Genomic DNA, 21,234 nt, shown 5'->3' with positions numbered 1-21,234 from the left:
GATACTACAGGTTAACAAGAGGCACGAACAAAGTAATCGTTAATGAAACGAAACGCGAAATTTGTGAATGAAATATTGAATAGCGAAGAGCTACTGGGCTACAGCAGGAGGGATAACCGGTGAAACGCTGGACATGCGGCTTCGCTTCCCTAACCAAGATTCACGTATCACGAAACAGTGCGCGAGTGTGTCGTACGTTTGATGAAACGAGTATCTGAACGAATAACTTTATCGTATTAATTATAAGGAACAACAGCGACAATAACAGAAAGGATGAACCAGTTGGTAGACTACGCGGAACCCTGCACATCGAACAGTGGAACATGTAGGTTATGCCTTCGCGTAGAAAATCGTTTAATATCGATATTTGACGACGGAGAAACCTCGAAACAGTTGCGTTCTCGCATTCGAGATTGCTGCCCCATAAGGGTAAGTAGTTTCCCCATACCTTTTACGTTACAATTTTTATTCTTTCTTTCTTCACCGCTTCATCGATCACTGCTTTTTTTTTCTTCTTTTTCATTTCTCGTCCTTTTACATGTTTGATATACGATGCTTTTATACGTAATTACATATATATATACACATGGTACGCTTTTACGACGCACTATTCGTCTATAGCTTTTTTATATATATGCATATATTTGGATTAGCTGTTCGAAGACGACAGACTGCCAAAGACGATTTGTCGCGAATGCGAAGGGAAGATAGCCGTTACATTCGAATTTCGCGAACAATGCAGAAGATCGGACCGCGTCTTGAGATTACGATACGAATCGTGCCGCGCAAACAAATCAGTTTCTATAAATGAATCCAATTGGAAAATCGGTTCAGTAAGTAAGATTAATATACTTAATCAATATTGTGTAAGTTTAATACAAGTTATTTTTGGAAACTCTGGGAAAGCACCGATTAAAAAATTACTTGGTAATTATATAGAAAGCGGATTTTAATGCTTTTCTAATGTGTCGCGATTGCAGGATCGCAGCATTGCAAAGCATGCGTGTACTACGAGACCCGAAACGACCGACTCGAAAGCGCAAAGTACATTCGAAGAAAAACAGGAGGAAAATTCGAATTCAACGCATCTTTGGCGAAAATCGGAAATCGTATGTGGCGAAGATGCAAAAACAGATGGAAAGACGATGGCGACATTGTCACGACGTCAGCATGTCGAACGATGTCACACTGAAGAAGGAAAAAGCGAAAACAACGAGGAAAATCGCGTGTCGAAAGAAAGCGGTGGCGATGGCGATGGCGGTGGCTGTAACGTGTTTAACGTGCAAAGTAACGGTGATACTGCGATGCCCATGGCGACGCAAGTACGGTATCTATGCGACATTTGCAGTAAAACGTTTGCCTCGAAATCTGGACTGCGATTTCACTTGAAATCGCACAATGCCGTAAAGTCTTATCCCTGTCGATACTGTGGCAAAAGATTCGTGATTCCCAGTTACACGAAGAGACACGAGAAAATTCATGCGGGTGACAAACGGTTCGTCTGTCAGTTTTGTAGCGCGACGTTCGCCTCTTCGAACGGTTTAAAATATCACTTGAGACTGCATTCCGGCGAGGCAAATTATCATTGTGAAATTTGTGGCAAGTCTTTTTATCGACACAAATATTTAAAGGAACACGTATTTACTCACACGGGAGAAAAACCATATGTTTGTAAGGCATGTGGTGCTTCCTATGCAAGTTCTGGCAGCTTGTTCGTTCATAAGAAACGATGTAAGAATAAGTAAAAGATATAAGTAAAATAAATAATATACATATAACGTATAATATATTATATATATATTACACGTGTGTATAAAAGAACGATAATCTGTGACCCGACCCCACTGAATTTCATCGGGATCGGTACCGCATTCCGACACTATGATTCGAATCCTTGGGCGTTCCGATGATGATGATAATGATAATGATGCATATTAAAGAGCAAATTCGTTTCTTTCGCATTGATGCAAAGGGAAGGGGGATTTCACAACTTGCGCAAGATAGTAGCGTAAGATGCAAAATGGTTAAAGTAGTAAAGATGTAAACACCAGAGGAAAAAGTAATTTATTTATTTCGTACAAGGGAATAATTAACTGTTATCGTATCGAAATAACAGTTTTCTAGAACGCTAGATGGCGATGTCTGGTTTGACTCGCGATTATTTTCGTAGACGATTATACATATAGGGGTATATAAACGTTGAAATAGCTGGAACGAAGAATATTTTCCAAGGGACAAAGTCGCGAATAATAACGGCGATAATAATTAAAGAGGTAGCGTACCCGGGCGATCTATCGTTTAAGTTCGAGTATGTGGACCGCTTACGAGCAAACGAGCAGCTGCGATGCGACGATTAACAAAAGTCTTTGGTATGGAAAAAAAGGTGGTTCGATATCGAATCGAATCGAATCGAATCAAGTAAAACGCTATCGAGATCGACAATCAGAGTTTCTGCGTAAAGACATTTCCGATGATGCGATCGACATCCATCGATTGGTGTCCGATCGAAACCACGTAAGACCTAGGGAATATTTGCCGTTGAGGTTGGCGTGTTGACATCGACTAAACCACCACCCACCGCGATAGTTTCTCGCGCAATGAGTCGTGCTAGCATCCATGTCTCGATCTTTCGCGCTGAATGACATACCGTTCTGATAGGAGAGAGCGTCAGTTGCGTTTCCGGAATACCCGTAGACATCTAATCTGTAACCGGTCTCCTCAGATTCGACTCTGAACGACTGATATTCCGCGCGCCAACGTTCTCCGTAAATGTCCAACATGTCGATTCGAAGGCTGGTGCAGTTGTCACCGTGATTGGTCAGCCTGTGAAGGATTTCGTTGCCGATCCAATACTCACTAACCGGAGAGCCGAACCCGACCGAATAATCGTTCCAGTTTCGATCAAAGTCGAGAGTCCCATCGATACGACGCGCTATTACCATCCAACCTCCGCGACAAAACACCAACATCGGTCTGCCTCCTTTGCCTGCTTCCGAAAGTCGCAGCCCGTCCATAGGTTCGTTCGCGGTCGTTTGTTCGCAATCGCCCGTCAAATTCTTCCCAATTAAATGATACCGATCCTCCAGGTGTTCGAAACTCGAGAACAACGAGTTGTCGGACGACAACGACGACGACGATGACGAGATGGTGGTAGTAGTTGTGGTTGTGCTTGTGGTTATGGTATCCGACGCGATACTCGACAAGTATCTCTGAAAATCAGTCGTCGAATGGATACCGTTTAATCGATCGATCGCCTCTTGTTGCTTGTCGCTCCTCTCTTGAAGCTTAGACGCGCTTACGCTTAACGCTTGCACGGTGCGACGTAAATTGCTTAGCTCTTCCCTGGTTAACGAAAGTTCAGCCGCTTTTCGAGCGGCATTTACATCGAGCCGTGTCAATTCTCTCCTCGCGAACGAGTTGTTCGTTTCCATAACGTCCTCGAGAATTCGTAACGAGTCGATCAGTCGTGAGCCAAGCGATTCGTTCACTTCCTTCGTGAAAAATCCATTCTCGGTAATATTTGAAATTTTGCGGGACAATTCAACGTGACCCTTTTCCAAGCTTTTTATTCGTTTGCTCAAACTCGTCCATTCTTGATTCTCGTACGTGGCGATACGCTTTTCCAACGACGCTCGTCTCCGAGCCGACAACAAAATTTTACGCTCCAGACTCTTTAAACGATCGTCCAGCCGCGTTCGATGCCCCTCCTCCTTCCTTTTCCAATATCCATGTTTTCTCGCGAACCTGCGCCGAGGGGATCGTACACTGTACGACGCGGCAGCTGTAGTCTCGCGATCGCTATCCCTTGTAACCATTCCACTAAAATACGACGATACCGCTGCCGCTGTTGTTCTCGTCTTCCTTTCCGCTTCTTCTTCTCCTGGTCCTCCTCCGTTACGTTGAGTCACCGAATTTGCCACATTAGCGGAAAACGATTCGCATCTAAGAGACTTTACCTCAATTTGCATGGAATTCAACTGAAATTCAAATTATATCGTGTTATTAAACGTTACTATCAATTAGTTTCGTGTTATTATCCGCGTAACGTAGTTCTATACGCTTCAATAGTATTCGTTCTAGAGTAGACGAAAATCTGTCAGGAATTTGCGGAGAATCGCATAGAGGAAAAGAGGCGACAGCGAGAGGCAGGATATAGGAGAAGATATAGGAAATAAAAGGGACTGAGAGAAAGGGACCGATGAAAATGAACCCAATAGCCAAGCAAAACAAAGACGAAAGTTTTGAAGAGCAGCTGCAGAACGATGCAACGATCTGCCACTGAAATCGATTTGGATTGGCTGGCGCACGAAGCGGCTGGAAACAGCAGGTGTTTCGGTTTGTCGGCATTCTACGTGCACGATGGACGCGATATATGTATAATACTTACGTACATCGAATTACAGAGTTTCTGCAGCTGTCTTAAAAAGGAGGTAACTAAGTGTATGTATATGAGTACTTACAGCGCACAACCATTTGCGATCAGGGATACGACGAGAAAGGGGTGGGGTTGGTAGGAAGGGAAGAAGATGGCGAGAGAAAAAGGAAGAGAAAAAAGGAAAGGAAAGGAAGAGAAAGAGTGGCAGATGCGCGTGCGATCGATCGGGCACGAGCAGGTGGCCACGCGGCGAACGCAAGAATGAACAGGATGGCAGAATGGAAAAAGAGAGAAAAATAAAAATGTAAAGCTCGGGAGAAAGTGGAAGTGGAAAGGAGAAGGATGAAAAAAAGAGGACGCGGCAACGTTACCTGACTGGCAATGTCGGCGCAGGTGCGAAACAACAGACTAAAGCGTTCCTTCATCGCAGCGATATCAACGCGAATCGTTCCGAGAATCGCTTCGATTTTGGCGATTCTGCCGCCGAGATTTCCAATTCCTCTTCCAACCGCAGCTACGTCTCCCTTCAACAGAGATAGCTCGCCTTTCATTCTCGATCTCTCGGCAAGTTCTTCGCTCGCGTTTCTTGTACGAAGAACTTGGGCAACTTCGCCTTGAAGTTCGGTCACCGCGCTTCCTAGCCATCTCACTCGCAACCTTTCGTTTTTCGCCTCGTTCCCGTTACCGCCACGTAGAGAGATCACTTCCTTTCTGAGAACGAGAACACACCACCACCAGAGCAGAGATCCTGCTCGTTAATTGGAAATCGACCAGCTATGGAGCGCACGATGCAACAACAACAAACCAACAAACATTTTCTTTTACCTCAGTTGTTTGATTTCGTTCTTTAGAACGAACAACTCTGTATTTTTCTCGATCGCACGCTTCAAGCTTGCCTCGAGAGCGTTGTAATCCTGTTGTCGATGATCGAGAAGAGCGTTTACTTGTTCCCGTAGCGACCTGATAGCATCGGAAACATTTTCATCGCCGCAAATTTCTTTCCGGGTAATAATCGCAACCAACGTTACGCACAACAGCCAATCTTTCCTATTCATAATTCGACTGATCGCGTTATTAGCATCGAACGTGAAACAGCATCGGCCAACTACAAGGATCTCTTTCGTTATTAGATATGACCTGCGGATCGGCGCGACGATAATTTTTTTTCTTTTGCGATCGTCAAACGTCGAACGTAACCGACTCGACCACCAAAACCTCACTGGCTTAACCGACAGCCGCCCTACCAGTTTTATATCGTCCTTCCCATGAAAGGTTGGGGGTAGAGAGCACAAGGAGCAGGTGTCCGCTTGCTAACGCAGTCAACGTGCTCCATGGCCATGCATTGTCTCGTGCCTGCAAGCTGTGCCGCCTTCGTCACACCGTTACCGATCCTTTACCACTCCACATTCTTCGGTTCGTCGAAATCTTCACGAATCATTAACGGCGTTCCACTCATCGATTAAGAAATTATATTTCCACATGGCCATACGTTGCGGGTCAATTTCATTACCGCGCGTCGAATTTCGTCGTAAGACGGTTAATGAAAACAGGAAGAGTAAATCGAGTCAGAGAAAACTTGTATATATACGTTTCCTTTGGTGTCCGTTTTTATGTACGTAAATCAGAGGATAATAGTTTATTTAAAATACAACTGTTACCCTGATAGAATCTAAAATTTGTATACTTTTACTGGAAATATGCACGATCCCGCACTTACGCACTTTTCAGTTGCGGTCTCGAGTCTAGTATTACATATGTATATTACAAACACCGATGTGATTCAATGCATCGTCACTCTCACGTGTCATCTCTACTTTGATCGAACAATCAGTTTCCAAAGCTAAAAGCATTTCTTTTGATTCGTCAAGAGCCTAACGTAATCCTCGAATGTAATCTTTCAATTGCTACATCCTTCAACTCGCACCATCTATCGTCATATTCTCGATATCCGTTGCACTTTATCGGAAGACGCTAAGGGCAAGGACGTTAATAGACGATCGAACAATATAACTTTGCCGACGAAAAAATATATATCCTACTTAATGGAACACGGTCGTTACCGTGGTGGAGCACACACCCACCTCCTTTTAATAAATTACGATAACATATATATATATTATATATATATATTATATATAACTGTTATATATTATAACTATATATATTATATATATATTATATATATTATAACTGTTGGCACATAACGTGAATTTCGATAAAATTTTTATATATATACTGTTTCACCGCTTTTTATATACGAGTATATCCTTACCTATGGTAAAATTCTATGTACAGAAATAATAAAAATACATCATTTCAAAATTTCACGATCTCTATGCTAACACGCGATAGTATTAAATAAAATGGCACTCTCTTTCGTTTCTATGATGAATCGATCACGCACACACAGTCGTACACGCACACGCATAACAACTTTTTCTTTTTCATAATCATTCTACTCGAGTTCGATCGCACATTGACATCGTGTGTATTGTGGCAAAATCGTGCTTTGTTACGAATTAAATTTTTAAGTTTGTGCGGATCCATAAGTTCCTGTCGGTGGCCGATACAGTTTCGGAAATGTCAGGATCTGCAAGCTATTGAACGCGTATTTCCGAATTCCGATATTTTTCCACGTGTTTTCCCGTCGACATCCTTCGCTGCAATTAGAAACAGGTATTCTCAGTGGTACTGTTTTCCGTTTATGTATTATTAGGAAACAATAGTTACTGCTATCTAGTTGAAATTTCATATTCGATAGAAGAAATTAACCTTCGCATACAGTCGAGCGCTCTGATGTATTCGTGTTCGGCCAGATGATATTCGGCAGTCAAGATGTTCACTTGCTCCAGTGTTACCGACATCCCGGTGCGATCCTTTGCGCTTTTGCAGCTGGTAAACCTCAAACCGCGCATTCTTCGACAAATTTGTGAGGATAATTGTAACACCTCCACGTTCTTGTTTACTTTGGCCTGGACACTTGTCTTTAGATTCGTCATCAGTTCTGCTAACGTTTGGCCGAGCGGCGATCTTGCGCCAACTAATAGATTAAAATGATAAAACATAGAGAAAAGGTGAATGAACAAAAAGTATATGAGGATGTAAGCGAATCGAACACCACTATACATTTAGATACTAAAATATTTAAAAAAAACGAATAGAAGAATCTTACGTCGTTTTGACGACGTTTCCGTTGGCAAATTCAGCTTCTTGAAACGCAAATAATACTCGTTCAGTCTTTCGAAATTATCCATATTGCTTTTTTCCTGTGGTTTCGTGGTTCCGAGACTCTCCGCCAGGGAAGCCATTTCGTTAATACCGACGTTAAAGAAGACCGGGGTAACATTGAAGGAAATCGTTTGCCTAGAAGAAGGAACCAACGGCAGCAGAGAATAGATCGCATCCGGCACAGGAAGTATCACTGTTAGTGCTGTTCGAGAACCGAGTACTCTTGGTACTGGTTGTTGAAACGGAGCGTTACAATTTCCCTCGAACCTGAAACGTTTGTGCCACTATTTATCGTTGCAGAATATATTTATTCGCTTTTATGTATGCGGGATTCGTCAATGTCCGATTGTCATGAATAGCTTGAATTAATACCGAGACACAGACGGCAATACTAACCTCGGTTCGATTCCACATCTAGTCAGCGTGAAAGTTACGGTATGCATATCTTCTACCGCTACAGTCATGTCTCCCCACATATCTATCTCGTCTCCGTAATAACTGACAAGTCCCTCGAACGAGACCAAAGGACCAAGGGTGGTCAAGATTAGAAGAAACATGGGATCGGGTCTTTGGCACCAAAGCTTTGCCATCAATCCCGATACCAAGCTAGTCAACTGAAATCACGATTCCAGATTATTACATGTATCGTTATCCAACTGTTAAGAAACTGTTAAGTGAAAGAATCACCGAGTGATGAAGTGATCGAGGGAAGCGTAATTAATCAAGTGAAGAGTAGTAGAGGCAAAAAGAAGGATATAAAAAACTTACCGCTTGACTAAAGCATACGTCTCGCCTGTACCGAACGTTACAAGCGCGTTGAGCCATTTTCGGATCCTCTTGCACTCTAAATACCGAATGCGTCAATCGAGCAGTTTTCAGCAATCCATCCATAGCTTGGCGTAATTTTTTCATACTCGGCCTGAGCTCGCTAGTCCAATCGACGATTGAGGCAAAATCTAAGCCTTCGGTGAATTTGTTCCTTTGTCCCGAATTGCTTTTAATCATTCGCGTCATCGAGTCGACAGCTTGGCACACTTTAAAACAAAAACAATACTGTGTTTACTCGTATACATGAACCAAGAATAAAATTACCGATTTATCAATCGACACTTTTCTAATTTGTTTGTTCTTTTCTTTCTTTTATACATTTTCTTAGACTAGATTTAAATATTTAAAAAAAAACCTGATTTCTACATTTGCAAATACGTAAATATAGTAAGGATAACGAATCGTGGTTCTCACGCAATAAAAACACTAGTTAAACGATAGGAATCAAAGTTGCGAAGGATTATCGACGATCTAGTTTTTTACCTTCTTTGGCTTTAGAAAAGGCTGGTATCTTCTCCGAACCTGGACTCGGTTGTTGTCGAAAATTCGAACGATTTTCCACAGATGCATCGAGTAACTTGCTCGATTCGTCGTTATTTTTAATGTCGTTTTTCGGTTGAATCGTCACAACATGAACAGTTTTGCTACGATTAGTCGGAGCGCATCCTTTCAAGCTATGCGATCTGCCTACGATATTTTTATTCCGCAGTCGTACAGCCGGACTACTACATCTTCCACAAAGAAACTTAACTTTCGAGACTAAACACATTACACTCGCCTCGATATTTAATTGGGTCAGATCCCACGGCTCGGGTTCGTCAGTAGGTTTGTAATAATTAGCAGACGGTGAATTGCACATCTTTTGAGTATCTAGGAACCGTTTGCATGGATCAATGTCGCCTTTGATATCCGCCTCTCGTTCTTCGTTGTCCTCGCATTTGCTAGCATTTGTAGTCAAGATAGTATCGCTAACGACGGGATTGTTCCCACTGTCATTGATGTCATCAGCGTCGTCGTTGACGTTTTCACTGGTCGACGTTTCTGCGCAAGTTTCGATAATTTCCGAATTTTTAGCATCGTTTTCGACATCTGGAAAAATAACAAAATTTTCTTCGTCCTTTCCATCGGTAACGTTATCTTGATTAGTGGTGTTAACGTGATGGTTCACATGAACGTGTTCATTTTTCGAGGGAAACGAGGCCGTATAACCGTTTTTCTCGTTCTCTTTTGTCCACAGATCTCTCACACATTCCGGAGTATCGGGTGTAACGAAATCGTCAAAGTCCGGACTTTTCAAGTCAAAGTTCAACTGTTGCGTAATTCTCTTAAAAGGAGACAATGATTGGTTCGTTTTAAAGTCTAAATTCAGAGAGTTTTCGTTCGAAGTTTCATGAACCTTGGCTACTTTGTATTCCTCTAAAAAAGTTAATGCTTCTTCGACCAAGCCAGGATCCCACAGACTGAGCAAAATTCTGGTCTTTGTGATCATATCTTCGCAAATTGGTAACATTCCACTGGTTTGTTTGTCTTTCGCGAGTTTCATCAAAGCACGCATAGCGTCGACAACGTCTCGCCGGAGTTGCTTAATTGCTTGAATAGCATCGTGTGCCATCGTTATCTTCGATGTTCCTTGATACAACTGATTGCCACGCGTTGGCGATTCTTTTAGCGCTTGCAGCAACCTGTCAAATGGTATACAGTCAACGATATGAGGATATATTCTACATATTTACCTAATCATCTATCGATCTATCCATTCTCTGATCCACTCGTCCTTCGATTCTATTCACACTGTTCAAACTCTATAGTTTATATATAAGTTACCTAATGAGTCCGCCGTTTTTACTTTTATGCGAATGCGCAGTGAATGCTCCGACAGTGATAAAGTCATAAAATCCGCATCTGTTTAACGTATCGTTATGCACCCACATTCTTTGAAGGTGTAAGTTGACAGGTGCAAATTCGAGCGTCCTATCGTTTCTGCGCGACGATCGCTTGAAATAACTTCCTAGAAATGTTATTATTTCAACGATTAGTGAGGCGCACGAGGTAGGGCGTTTCATATGGTAAACGTTTTCGTTTACCTTTGAACGCGGCCAAATTCTCTTTAGCTTGTGAATAAAGATGTAAAAGATGAAGATGGCGATCAAGCAATTCGATTTGCTTTGTATGCCAGGGCTCTCGTAGTTCACCCATGCCAGCTACTTCTTGCAGCAGTTCTTTCTCTTCTTGAATCCAAATTGCACTGTAGAAATGGAAAAAATGTTTTCTATGTTATCTACTTGATTCGTGAAGCAAGCTTACGCGAAACAAAATGTTACAGTAAACGAGGAATACTCACAGTAAATGCTGTGGGAATTGGAAACAAAGTTTACTCTCTGCCATGATTTCGTGTACACAAATATCGCCGCCTAAACCAGAGTGAAACCTGAAACGACGATGCATGCGATTCCAGAGAAATGTGACGAAAGGAGAGAAGAGAGAAAGAAAGAAAGAAAAGATACACGCAAATTTAATTTATTATTAAAATTGTACCTGTATGTTTGTATGTATGGATTAGCAAAGAGAAGCTTGAGTTGTCCTTGATGCGGCAACTTGATTTTGGTTCCCAATCTAGGTGGTAATGATTGTGATCGTCTGTGCGAAAGTACCTAAAAAAAATCAACATACACACACACACACCGGAATGAAAAAAACAAAAAGAGGGACTATAGAACATGACAAATCTGGCGATGACAGGAAAATAATTGGCGATAGGTCGATGTTTACCTGATGATTCATTCCGCAAGAAGGTTCCTTGGATGGCGTACTTTCTGTACTGTTCCCTCTGTCTTCCGCTTCCAAATTCCACACGTTGATCGTCAAAAAGCCAACAGTTGTTGTTTTTGCCGACTTCAAAGGTATCCTCAATCTAAAAACGTTCGATCACTAGTCAGAGAGGCGATAGAATGAGAAAATTGGTAAGGAAATCGAGGGACGGGTAAAAAGGTCTGTTCGGAATTTTAGTTGGCTGTCCGCTTATGGCACGGACAGGCCCATTTCCCTCATTAGGAAATTCTAAATTACCGGTCCTCCCAGGGCAGTAAACGTAATGACTCGAGGCCAGGAAGAACCCAGGCAAGGATCAGCCGGAAGGGCACGCGGCAATTAAGCTTCAACCATCGGACAGTACACACAGCACGACAAAGTCCCAATATAGTTCAACTATAAGCAACGAAGAATACACACAGGACGACGCATGAAACAATTAAAGTTGAAACGGGTAGCATTCACTGAAGAATTAGCTGATGCTCAAGCGTTACTTGATAATTACGAGGAAGGAGGGGCAGTAACCTTCCTTAAATACCGTTTGAACGATTTAGAAACAGAATATGCCACATATAGTACAAATCAGAGCGAACTAGACGATACAGACGAGGGTCAAGCACGAAATGAACGCATGACCATAAAGAATAAATTCTTGCAATGCAAAGCAGACATTGCGGACTTAATTGAGAGAGTTACGAGACCGAACAGACAACCAACTGACGGAAATATGATGAACACACCGAGCACATCATATGCAGGTCTAGTCGCGAATGAAGCTGCTACATTTTCAGGAGCCTACGAAGATTGGGCCGGGTTCGCGGATCAATTCCGTTGCACGGTTCACGATAATTCCCGGATCGATGACTGTAAGAAATTAATATATCTCCGCTCTTGCCTAACGCAGGAAGCGGCTGATGCAATAGCATCGTTGTCAAATACAGCTCGTAACTACCCAATCGCCTGGGAAATTTTAGAGAGACTATACAACCAGCCTGCCAAGATCGTATACAATCATTTAAAAGCATTATTCGAGGTATCTCCTCTACAACGTCTAAACAAGCTACAGCTTGGAACTGCAGGGTATGCCGTAAAAAACACCACACTCTTCTACATGCTGATAGCGAGAACTCAAGACAACCAACTCAGACTAATTTAGCATGTCGATCACCAGGAATGTCACCGGATATCATTTTATCCACAGCGGTCATAAATATCAAGGATCAAACCGGGAAACCGCAAAGATGCAGAGTCCTGTTGGACTCCTGCTCTCAGGCACATTTCCTGACAACCAATGCATGTAAACGACTAGGATTAACCACCAAAAGAGTCAATATACCTCTCTGTGGTGCGAACCATATGACTTCGCACATCAATCGAACGACTCGAACCAAGGTTCATTCACGAATTAGCGACTATACAGCAGACTTAACGTTTCTGCTGGTCTACAACGTTATACAAGCAATGCCATCAGAAAACATTGATCGAAATAGGTTAGAGCTACCAGGTAAGATTCCATTAGCCGATCCACAGTTCCACCGAGCAGCTGAGGTAGACAGTCTCATTGGAGCACAACTGTTTTGGGACTTCCTTCGCGAAGGAAGAGTCGATCAAGCAGACAAAAACATGCAGTTGCGAAATACAGCATTAGGTTGAATCGTCACAGGCGATACAGGCACAAGGAAGCAACCATCAAAAGCAACTTGCAATGCGACACTGAAGACTCTTCACGAAGAAGTGAACAAATTCTGGAATGTGGAAGAAGTCTCGTCAAATAAAAGTTTATCTCCAAAGAAACAATCAACTATTACAGTAGTTCCTTCCTGGAGTCAGGCACAAAGCTCTAATAGTAGTAATAATGCAAAAACGACTACTGATATAACAAAAGGAAAAACGAAAAGGAAAAAAGTTAAACAACATTGTAATAACAATATTGCTAATGGGAATGATGGTAGTAGTAGTCGGTCAAATTACCTAGGTGTATCTTGAATCGCGTTCAACGTCACGATCGCGCTTCCAATCGGTGTCGCCGTTTGACTCACGCGTTCCCTGACATCGTAAGCGGTTATCCTCACTTTGGTTTCCGTGGTTAGCCCGTCGCTAGCTCGGAAACTGACAGTCGTTAGAAAGCCGGGATTGCTGCTTCGCTGTGTGTGTTTATGTGTGAGAGAGAGAGGGAGAGATTGGTATGAAAACTAAGCAATATAACACACTGGAATGAGTTTGTTTAGAAATTTACCTCTACTACCTCTGTTCGCGCATATTTAATCCAAGTTTTTGAACTTTTCACTTGCACATCTACCTCTAGAACCGGATTAGGTGGTCGACCGTGACCGTCGCAAAGGAGGTTGTCGCATGCCAACGATATCTCGCATATCGGTATTTCGGCAGGATCTGAAACAAGGGTCAAGTCCGATGACAGCTTCGAAACAACTAGAATAATAAATACCTATTAGGAAGGATAGAGTAAGAGAAAAACGAAGATGGCGGACCTGTCGAAATTCCACGTTGCAAGCGTAACATTTGGATGTCGGTATCGTGTTTGTGCCCACTGAACGCTTCTATGCGTTGCTGCAACGCCAATAACTGACTTCGCATACATTCGTAGCTGGCAAGCTGAAGGGCTTGCAACCAACTGTCCCTCTCCTCGGCCGAATTTGCACCTAACGCTTGGAATAAACCTCCGTCGAATACTGAAATCAATCCTTTCTTACTATATTGCTGCTCATTGGTCAGACGTTACAGGCGTCGTTTCTTGAAAAACCAAATGTGCTTACCTATACTGAATCCATACGGGATCTGATTGCTCGGTTGTTCCATGCGAACAAAACATTGTTCCAGTATTATCACACCTAAAGGCTCCGACCATTGCTCCCGTGATTTGAAATAAAACAATAGGTTTCCCCGTAATCTGCACCATCTCTCCAAACTTACTATGCAACAGAGAAGAGCGACAACTCCGTGTTAGTCTGTTAGCGTGTTTTCATCTGTGATGAAAACAGGTATTTCGTCCGAAGTTGCTTTCTTCTGTCTTTAGGAAGAAAGAAACGGGCTAGAAAAGGATATATATGTATGTACAATAAAATAGAAAGGGAACAGAGAATGAGTCATAAGTAGTGAGTTGAAGATATTCGACAAAGTTACATTTACGCATCCAGGTAAATACATATACGATATACATGTACATACACATAGGTCACAGAGGTAAATAAATGGAAAGGGATGAGCGGAGATCACACGACAGGCTGTGGCTGATTGTCTACGCTATTGTTTTACGGAGATACGATTTCCAGGCATTCGTCAGACAAGGCAACTATGCGATACACTAGTAGAGTAAAGAACATACATTTGTAGAACTAAGAAAGCTAAGAATGCATGCGATCTATAACAATATAGGTAGAATAATAAGGTTTATGTGACGCGGACGCGGAATCGTGCTATTCCATCGAGAGATTAAGGTGAAAAAATTAAGGGGAAATGTTAAAGGAAGACACGCGTACGAGTAAATATGGTATGCAGTAAAAATAGAGTAGCACCGTGCCCGATGGGAATGGCAGTTGGATATGGCGTGATCGAGGAAAAGAATATAAGTATCGATAAACGTGAAAAAAGGACGAACGAGATCTCGATCGACAGAAATCAATTTGATTTGATTCGATTGGACTGAAGTTAGCGCGTAACGAGAAGCGTGTTAATCGCGATTGATCGAGTTAAGACAGTGTGAAGGAGAAAATTTTGGATGAAAAACAAAAAAAACTCCAATATACCTTTACTCGTACTGGCTGTAACGCAACTGAGGTCTCGTAGTGTCTTATGTGTTTTTCCCTTTTGATATTTGTTGTCAGATTTTTTACCTGTACCTGCAAATTATACGTAGCTACAGGTAGCTTAATTAACGTGCTCTAATATCTGAACGCAGTCGGACGTGGCTGTACACTAAGCGGTACGTTTTCGTCTTTTCATTCCTTGATACAAGCTGTTTTATTCGTCTCGCTTCGAGTCATAAAGGCGATCGTATACGTCATACAGTATATACAATATATACAGTATACATACTACAAGCTACAGTCGAAGATCGAACGCTACCTTCTTCCCACCCGTCTTCCCTTGCCCCTCTCTCACTATCCAATTTTGTTTTCTCCTTATTCTTATCACGTCTGTTGCAATACGCGTTGTCACTTGTTACCGCTCTCGAGTCGATCTCAGCCAGAAAAACAAGGAACATTTTCGAATATGTTGTATCGCGGTAGCTTTGTTTAGCGAACATAAGCGATTCGATCGAGTCGCAGCGAGACGGTTTCAATCCATGAACGATCGTGCACACGTCCGACAGGAGATTCTTCCATCGATCGTCAGTCACAATTTCCAAGCATGCTCGATTCGCAGAAATCAGTTTTTAAAACAAAAAATAGAAAAAGAAAATAAAAATATAATTGACAAGTCCACAAACTTGAAAATAGAAAGTACAATAAATCTACAGATGTTAAGTATAAAATGCAACATACTATATGTATAAATATATAGAAAAATATGCATATGTGTATATGCATACACAATATATATGTATACATACGTATATACACACATACATACACAAACACAGAATATTCAAGTAGCTACGCGACATACCGAATTCGTTAATTGCCATTTAATGCAGGTATAAAATCACGATTTTGACTTTATTATGACATCTTGTAAGATGTTCTGGTACCGTGGATAATAGTATTCTAACACATAACAGTATCTTTCAATCATCTTTTTTCAAACTATTTATTGAAATTAGATGCATATTGTATTAAAATCTAGTATGCGCCATCAGAATGACACACCGTATCAAAATTGTGTTATTATTATTATTGTTGTTGTTGTTGTCATATCTGTTAATAAGGTAGCGATATTTGTATTAAAATGTATTAATATCGAATAATTTTCATACTCGTCCAGTAGGTGATATTTTAATCAAATCATTAAACAGCCACGGTAAATCTTTGCAACAACAGCAATAACAGCAAGGATAATATCAAAAGGATAAACAAAGGAATAACAATGTAAATGAAACAATGTTTCGCTCTTAGTACGTGTACATGTGTAAATAGGAATACATATGTATTCGATTCGGGATGTTTCGTAGCTTCGACGTGTGTAAGTATGTAATATACGAAAGGTTTTTTAAATGCTTATGCATTCAAAAGGTTTACACGAGAGCTCGACAAATTCTTCGTACTCGGCGGAAAAGGGAGACAAATAGCTTGAAACGGATAGCGATATTTGACGCTTGACGATTCGTTGATACTTGGGAAATTATTAAAAGAGAAGAAAAAATGGTATGATCGTTTGGCTTATACAGACGGCGGTGACGTCAGCGTTGAAGTCAGCGGCGAAGGTGAGGGCAGCAATGGCAATAGCCGCGTAAATCGGTGACTGTAAACGGGCGTCTTATGTTATACACGCGAGCATTGTACGAATCTCACAAAACTAAAAAATCTCACCAACTGATAATATATGTACGTGATGCGCGAATCGTATCCTTTTGGAAAACAGATGAAAGGTTGGCTCTATATTAAATACAAGACGAAGAATTTGCGTATCACGTGAGTTTATTTTCAATGATCAAATATACAACTTAGATAAGGAAAGAACATGCGTTGATTGGAGCATTTAAAATTACATGTACAACGTACAATTGAATCGATGAAAAAATAGGCGACAAATACGCTAATATTATTTCTATTTGTCAAGGACTAAATCTGATCACTCACTCTCAGTTCTGCGAAAGAAGCCTTCTTGACGTTCGCGTACATACAATATACCCTCCTTCTCGAATTTCTGTGAAGGTTGCGTAGCCAGGGTCAACAATTCTTGCTTGTTAAACCGCATCGCGGAAGGCACCCGTCTACCCGTGGGTAACTTCCACGTTATCTGCGATCACGTACTCTTCTTTCTTGTTATCTATCAAGAATAAACATTTAATGACACGTGTATCGCATCTCTTTCTTTCACGGTGTTACGTCAAATTTCCAAAGTAAAAAACGAAACGAAACGGAACGGAACATGGAACGAAATGGAAACGAAACGCGGAATAGAACGTAGAACAGTGGAATAAAACGAAATGGAAAACAAAGTCATCTAATCCTTATTCCTAATTCTACTGAACGCGAACGAATATAAAGACCGATCTCTGAAATCTATAACCTATATTGTCCCATACACACCTTGTACTTTTTTCTCATCTTTTTCCATGTTTCTCCTTCTCCCCAACCCCCAACCCCCAACCCCCCTTCATATAATCGCACTCCACGCTTGCATTTCTTTTTCTTTTAATGTCATTATTTTCACTATCTCCGCAACAGCATGCATTTTGGGAGAAGATATGTTATTTATCAAATCGTTTAATCTATCGAATAAGTAATGAGAAGTAGATAATTTTGATCACTGGGGACGTAAAAACGAAAGTGCAGAACAAAGATAACAAGCGATGGAACCGCAAGCAGATATATTGTACCGCATCTTCGTGTAGGCAGTATGCTCTAATATCCTCTCGAAAATTATTCTCAAATAATCCATCAGTTTCTCCTCGCCGTAATTCGCCTTGTCGGACGTATATCGTGTTCCTAGTACCAAAATCACTAGTGAGACAACTAATATCACGCTAATCAGATTTCAAATATATCGCGTTGCGATGGCTATTTTCATGCTAATATGAAAATAAAAAAACATGCTTGCAAGAAAATGTGAATGCACCAGTAATCTATCCAAAGATCAAAGCTATTGGATCAAAATAACTATCGAACGAATGTGAAATGAATGTGTACCGTATTTCGCATCTCGAAACATACGACGTACGACGTATGACACCTATCAACGACTATCAGACAAAGGAGCAAGTGGTCGCGGCCATACTGTCGTTTGCTTCGTTCGATCTCGGTATCTTTCGTGTATTAACGAAGATTTCCGATTCAACTCGAATACCTCCGAGTATGCTCTGATGTGCTCGACAAAATTCAATAGCACTTGCCAATAATTTTCAATACGTTTCTTTGCTAACTTTTTTCTATATTTAATACAACGATCTACTTGTTTGTTCTATACTAGCAACCAAATAAACCGACAGCTTTTTCAAGAGATCTCAAAATTCACACGTAATTAACAGACATGAATTCACAATATATGAAGTCAGTTGATTAGTTATATGATATGTACATAAACAAATCCTGCAACATAGTAAAGAAGCATGGAATCATTTCTATCCGCATCGAAAGCAGTCTTGGTAAATTTCTGTTTTGTTTTAATTGGATTGCTGTAGTGAATAAAGTTATATTTTTCGTGAATTATAACAAGACAATAATACACGTGTTCACTTCTACTAAATAAGTTGAGTGCTAAATAATATTATGTAGTATATATAATAAGCTAATATAATGCAATTGGATAATTTATTTATATCACTAATTATTTCTTTTCTTTGTTTTTCCATATCATTAGTTCCATCGTAATTATTCCTTTGTTATTATATTTATATTGCATTAAGAACATGTTAAAATTAATATTGATATCAATATCTATATTTTGATATCTATAGTAATAATTTTACATTCATAATTTCTCGTCTAAATTTATACCACGTATATCTATCACAACGTAGATGACGAGAAAAATTGTAATTACATTCTTCTTAAGAAAATTTTGCTCGAACAAATTAATACCACGAATTGCAACTATAGTTGGTAGCAGTTACATGTGATGTAATATGTAACAGATAGTTTCAGTTTGTATCTTTTGCGCGCCAAATCTTTGAGACATTTAAAATTGTTAGTCATTAAAAAATTGAAATATGTTATCCTATTTTGCTTAAAAAAAGATAAAAAAAAACCGGAATTATTGTATTATTTAACGATATTAGATAATAAATTGAATATGTGTGTAGAAAACTGAAAATAAACTTGAAAAATATAAGATATTTAGTTATTTATCAGCATACATTGTTATTTTGCGCAACTATATGTAAAAATGAATTGAAAATGAAAATCCGAAGCAGACAAATTTCGAAATATACAAGTGAAAGGGATAAACACTGGTGGATAAAATTATTGGATGATAATCTAAGATATCGGTATAATAGGAACAAAAATCTTTTTATAAAAAATTTTTAGAAGAGACAAAGTAAATATTTAATGAGGTATTGGTTTGTATATTATTTTAGTCGAAGCCGCTGGCTTACAAAAGAATCTGCATCGTTTTGGGTAATGAATCTTGTGATTTAGACTCTGCCGTATCGGCATTGATTCAAGCTTTTTCTGAATATTTAGACGGAATTAAAAGGAAGGAAACAGATTTAGTGGTTATTCCGTTGATGAATATATCTGAAAGAGAGTATCGTGTAAAAACTGAAGTCGTATTCTTCTTGAAACGTCACAACATACCTTCCAACTTGCTGACATTTCGGTAAGTTACAAGATTTTCTAACAAATGTTATAGAATGAAAAAATGAAAGTAAATTGTATAGATAGATGATCGTATGTATATTAATAGGGATCAAATAGATTTGAAAGCTTTAAAGAAGAATGTGGAAACGAAATTGGAACTGGTGCTCGTTGATCATCATAACCTTCCGGACGAAGACACTTATCTAATGGATTCTGTAGTAAAAATAATCGATCACAGACCACAAGACGAACGGTGGCTGTGGCCTGGTAGAGAAATACATCTGGAGAGCGTAGGCAGTTGCGCGACGCTAGTGGCGCGAAATTTATTCGATAAACATGCAGAAATAATAGACTCGCAGATATCGAGTCTTCTGAGAGGTATGCAAGCAAGTCAGCAAGCAAACAAACAAGATGGCTTTCATTAAATTTTACTCGAATATATTATTCAGACATCAAATTGATTTTGCGTTATTTAAACGTAATTGTTATTGCAATTTTTATAGGTCCAATCTTGGTCGATACTTGTAATTTTTCAAAAGAGGCCGATCGTGCTACTCCCGCCGATGTGGAAATCGTGGAATCTCTGGAAAAAGTTGGACTATTAGATCTAGACAGAGATAAAGTGTTTAACGAGATCGTCAAAGCAAAATCTGACATTAGCGAATTGACTATCGATGATCTTTTGATCAAAGATTTAAAAGTAATTGTTGGCATACCGATTGTTGGATTGCCTATGTTGGTGAAGGTAAAAACTAAAGCATACGCGTATTCCTTCTTTTACGTATGAATTGTAATTCATTCAATTTGCATATCGCACTTTAGGATTTCCTCGATTTACAAGAGGATTATCTAGAAAGTCTTGGAAATTTTGCCAAATGTAAAAACACTACGATCGTCGTTCTAATGGGAATGCAACTTAATGCGCAAGAAATATCTCGAGATATCGCTGTTTTTTCGTCTCATGCCAATCGGCTAAGAGATAAGGTTAGCACAATCTTTCCGTTTTTATTTTATTCGATCTGTCGATAGAGATACGATCTTGGCTCAATTTTACTATTAACAGATAATAGAAGCTTTAATGGCGTCTACGCAACCATCTCTCGAATTGAGTTTGATTAGAAAAATTCACCAAGAAGATGGAGATGTTAATTTGTTCCTTTATGAACAAAGGAATCTACGTGCCACGCGAAAACAAATTTTACCGATCATTCGAGATACCGTTTCGTTGGAGTGTCGATGCTGAGTAACTATTCGTGATAGGATCTCTTGCTTGAAGTTGAATTTGTAAAGACAAAATGCGAGAGATTATAAGAAGTCACATTTCAGATGGCAGTGTCAGTTCGTTGAGTTCAATCTTCCAAATAAATGAAATAAGAACAATAGGAAACAAAATGACTCATTTTACTTTAAGCTAAGTTGTTTCGAAACTCTTTAATTTAAGCTAAGTTGTTTCGAAACTCGTTAATTTAAGCTAAGTTGTTTCGAAACTCGTATTATAAATAACCAACACATTTAAACGCGCGAGATTCCACAGAATTACCTTATTTCTTTTGTTACATGAAGGGAGAGAGAGAG

General features: G+C 40.0%; 4 protein-coding genes across 11 annotated transcripts; 2 read left to right on the top strand and 2 right to left on the bottom strand.

The window, feature by feature from the left end:
- Positions 1-114: 114 nt before the first annotated feature.
- Positions 115-1,785, top strand: LOC126869595 (zinc finger protein OZF-like). Its single transcript, XM_050626391.1, has 3 exons — positions 115-429; positions 654-833; positions 981-1,785. The coding sequence occupies exons 1-3, from the start codon at positions 274-276 to the stop codon at positions 1,743-1,745; spliced, it is 1,101 nt and encodes a 366-aa protein (XP_050482348.1). The 5' UTR covers positions 115-273; the 3' UTR covers positions 1,746-1,785.
- Positions 1,786-2,047: 262 nt separating this feature from the next.
- LOC126869305 (protein scabrous-like) lies at positions 2,048-5,861 on the bottom strand. Its single transcript, XM_050625676.1, has 3 exons — positions 5,201-5,861; positions 4,747-5,086; positions 2,048-3,977 (listed from the first exon to the last, which is right to left on the bottom strand). Exons 1-3 carry the CDS (start codon positions 5,428-5,430, stop codon positions 2,427-2,429), a joined length of 2,121 nt encoding a protein of 706 aa, XP_050481633.1. The 5' UTR covers positions 5,431-5,861; the 3' UTR covers positions 2,048-2,426.
- A 168-nt stretch (positions 5,862-6,029) lies between these two features.
- LOC126869038 (inositol polyphosphate-4-phosphatase type I A) lies at positions 6,030-18,189 on the bottom strand. Of its 4 annotated transcripts, XM_050625146.1 has the most exons (19): positions 18,049-18,189; positions 17,449-17,847; positions 16,996-17,185; positions 15,004-15,096; positions 14,014-14,169; positions 13,729-13,929; positions 13,476-13,630; positions 13,211-13,383; positions 11,201-11,342; positions 10,967-11,082; positions 10,773-10,859; positions 10,516-10,676; positions 10,256-10,439; positions 8,915-10,113; positions 8,372-8,637; positions 8,000-8,217; positions 7,548-7,870; positions 7,148-7,415; positions 6,030-7,035 (listed from the first exon to the last, which is right to left on the bottom strand). In XM_050625146.1, exons 3-19 carry the CDS (start codon positions 17,111-17,113, stop codon positions 6,903-6,905), a joined length of 3,993 nt encoding a protein of 1,330 aa, XP_050481103.1. In that variant the 5' UTR covers positions 17,114-17,185; positions 17,449-17,847; positions 18,049-18,189; the 3' UTR covers positions 6,030-6,902. The 4 variants fall into 4 exon arrangements, with proteins under 4 accessions (XP_050481103.1, XP_050481109.1, XP_050481117.1 ...); XM_050625152.1 differs by lacking the exon at positions 15,004-15,096; XM_050625160.1 differs by lacking the exon at positions 15,004-15,096 and having other exon boundaries at positions 14,014-14,165.
- On the top strand, positions 15,127-21,036 carry LOC126869564 (exopolyphosphatase PRUNE1). Of its 5 annotated transcripts, none has more exons than XM_050626321.1 (6): positions 15,127-16,827; positions 19,543-19,678; positions 19,766-20,037; positions 20,163-20,404; positions 20,482-20,643; positions 20,723-21,036. In XM_050626321.1, exons 2-6 carry the CDS (start codon positions 19,587-19,589, stop codon positions 20,900-20,902), a joined length of 948 nt encoding a protein of 315 aa, XP_050482278.1. In that variant the 5' UTR covers positions 15,127-16,827; positions 19,543-19,586; the 3' UTR covers positions 20,903-21,036. The 5 variants fall into 5 exon arrangements, with proteins under 5 accessions (XP_050482278.1, XP_050482257.1, XP_050482237.1 ...); XM_050626300.1 differs by having other exon boundaries at positions 19,437-19,678; XM_050626280.1 differs by lacking the exon at positions 15,127-16,827 and adding an exon at positions 18,355-18,503 and having other exon boundaries at positions 19,437-19,678.
- Positions 21,037-21,234: the final 198 nt, after the last annotated feature.

Source organism: Bombus huntii, chromosome 1 (genome assembly GCF_024542735.1).
Source record: "Bombus huntii isolate Logan2020A chromosome 1, iyBomHunt1.1, whole genome shotgun sequence".
Lineage (NCBI taxonomy): Eukaryota > Metazoa > Arthropoda > Insecta > Hymenoptera > Apidae > Bombus > Bombus huntii.
This window is presented reverse-complemented; position numbering and strand designations above follow the sequence as displayed.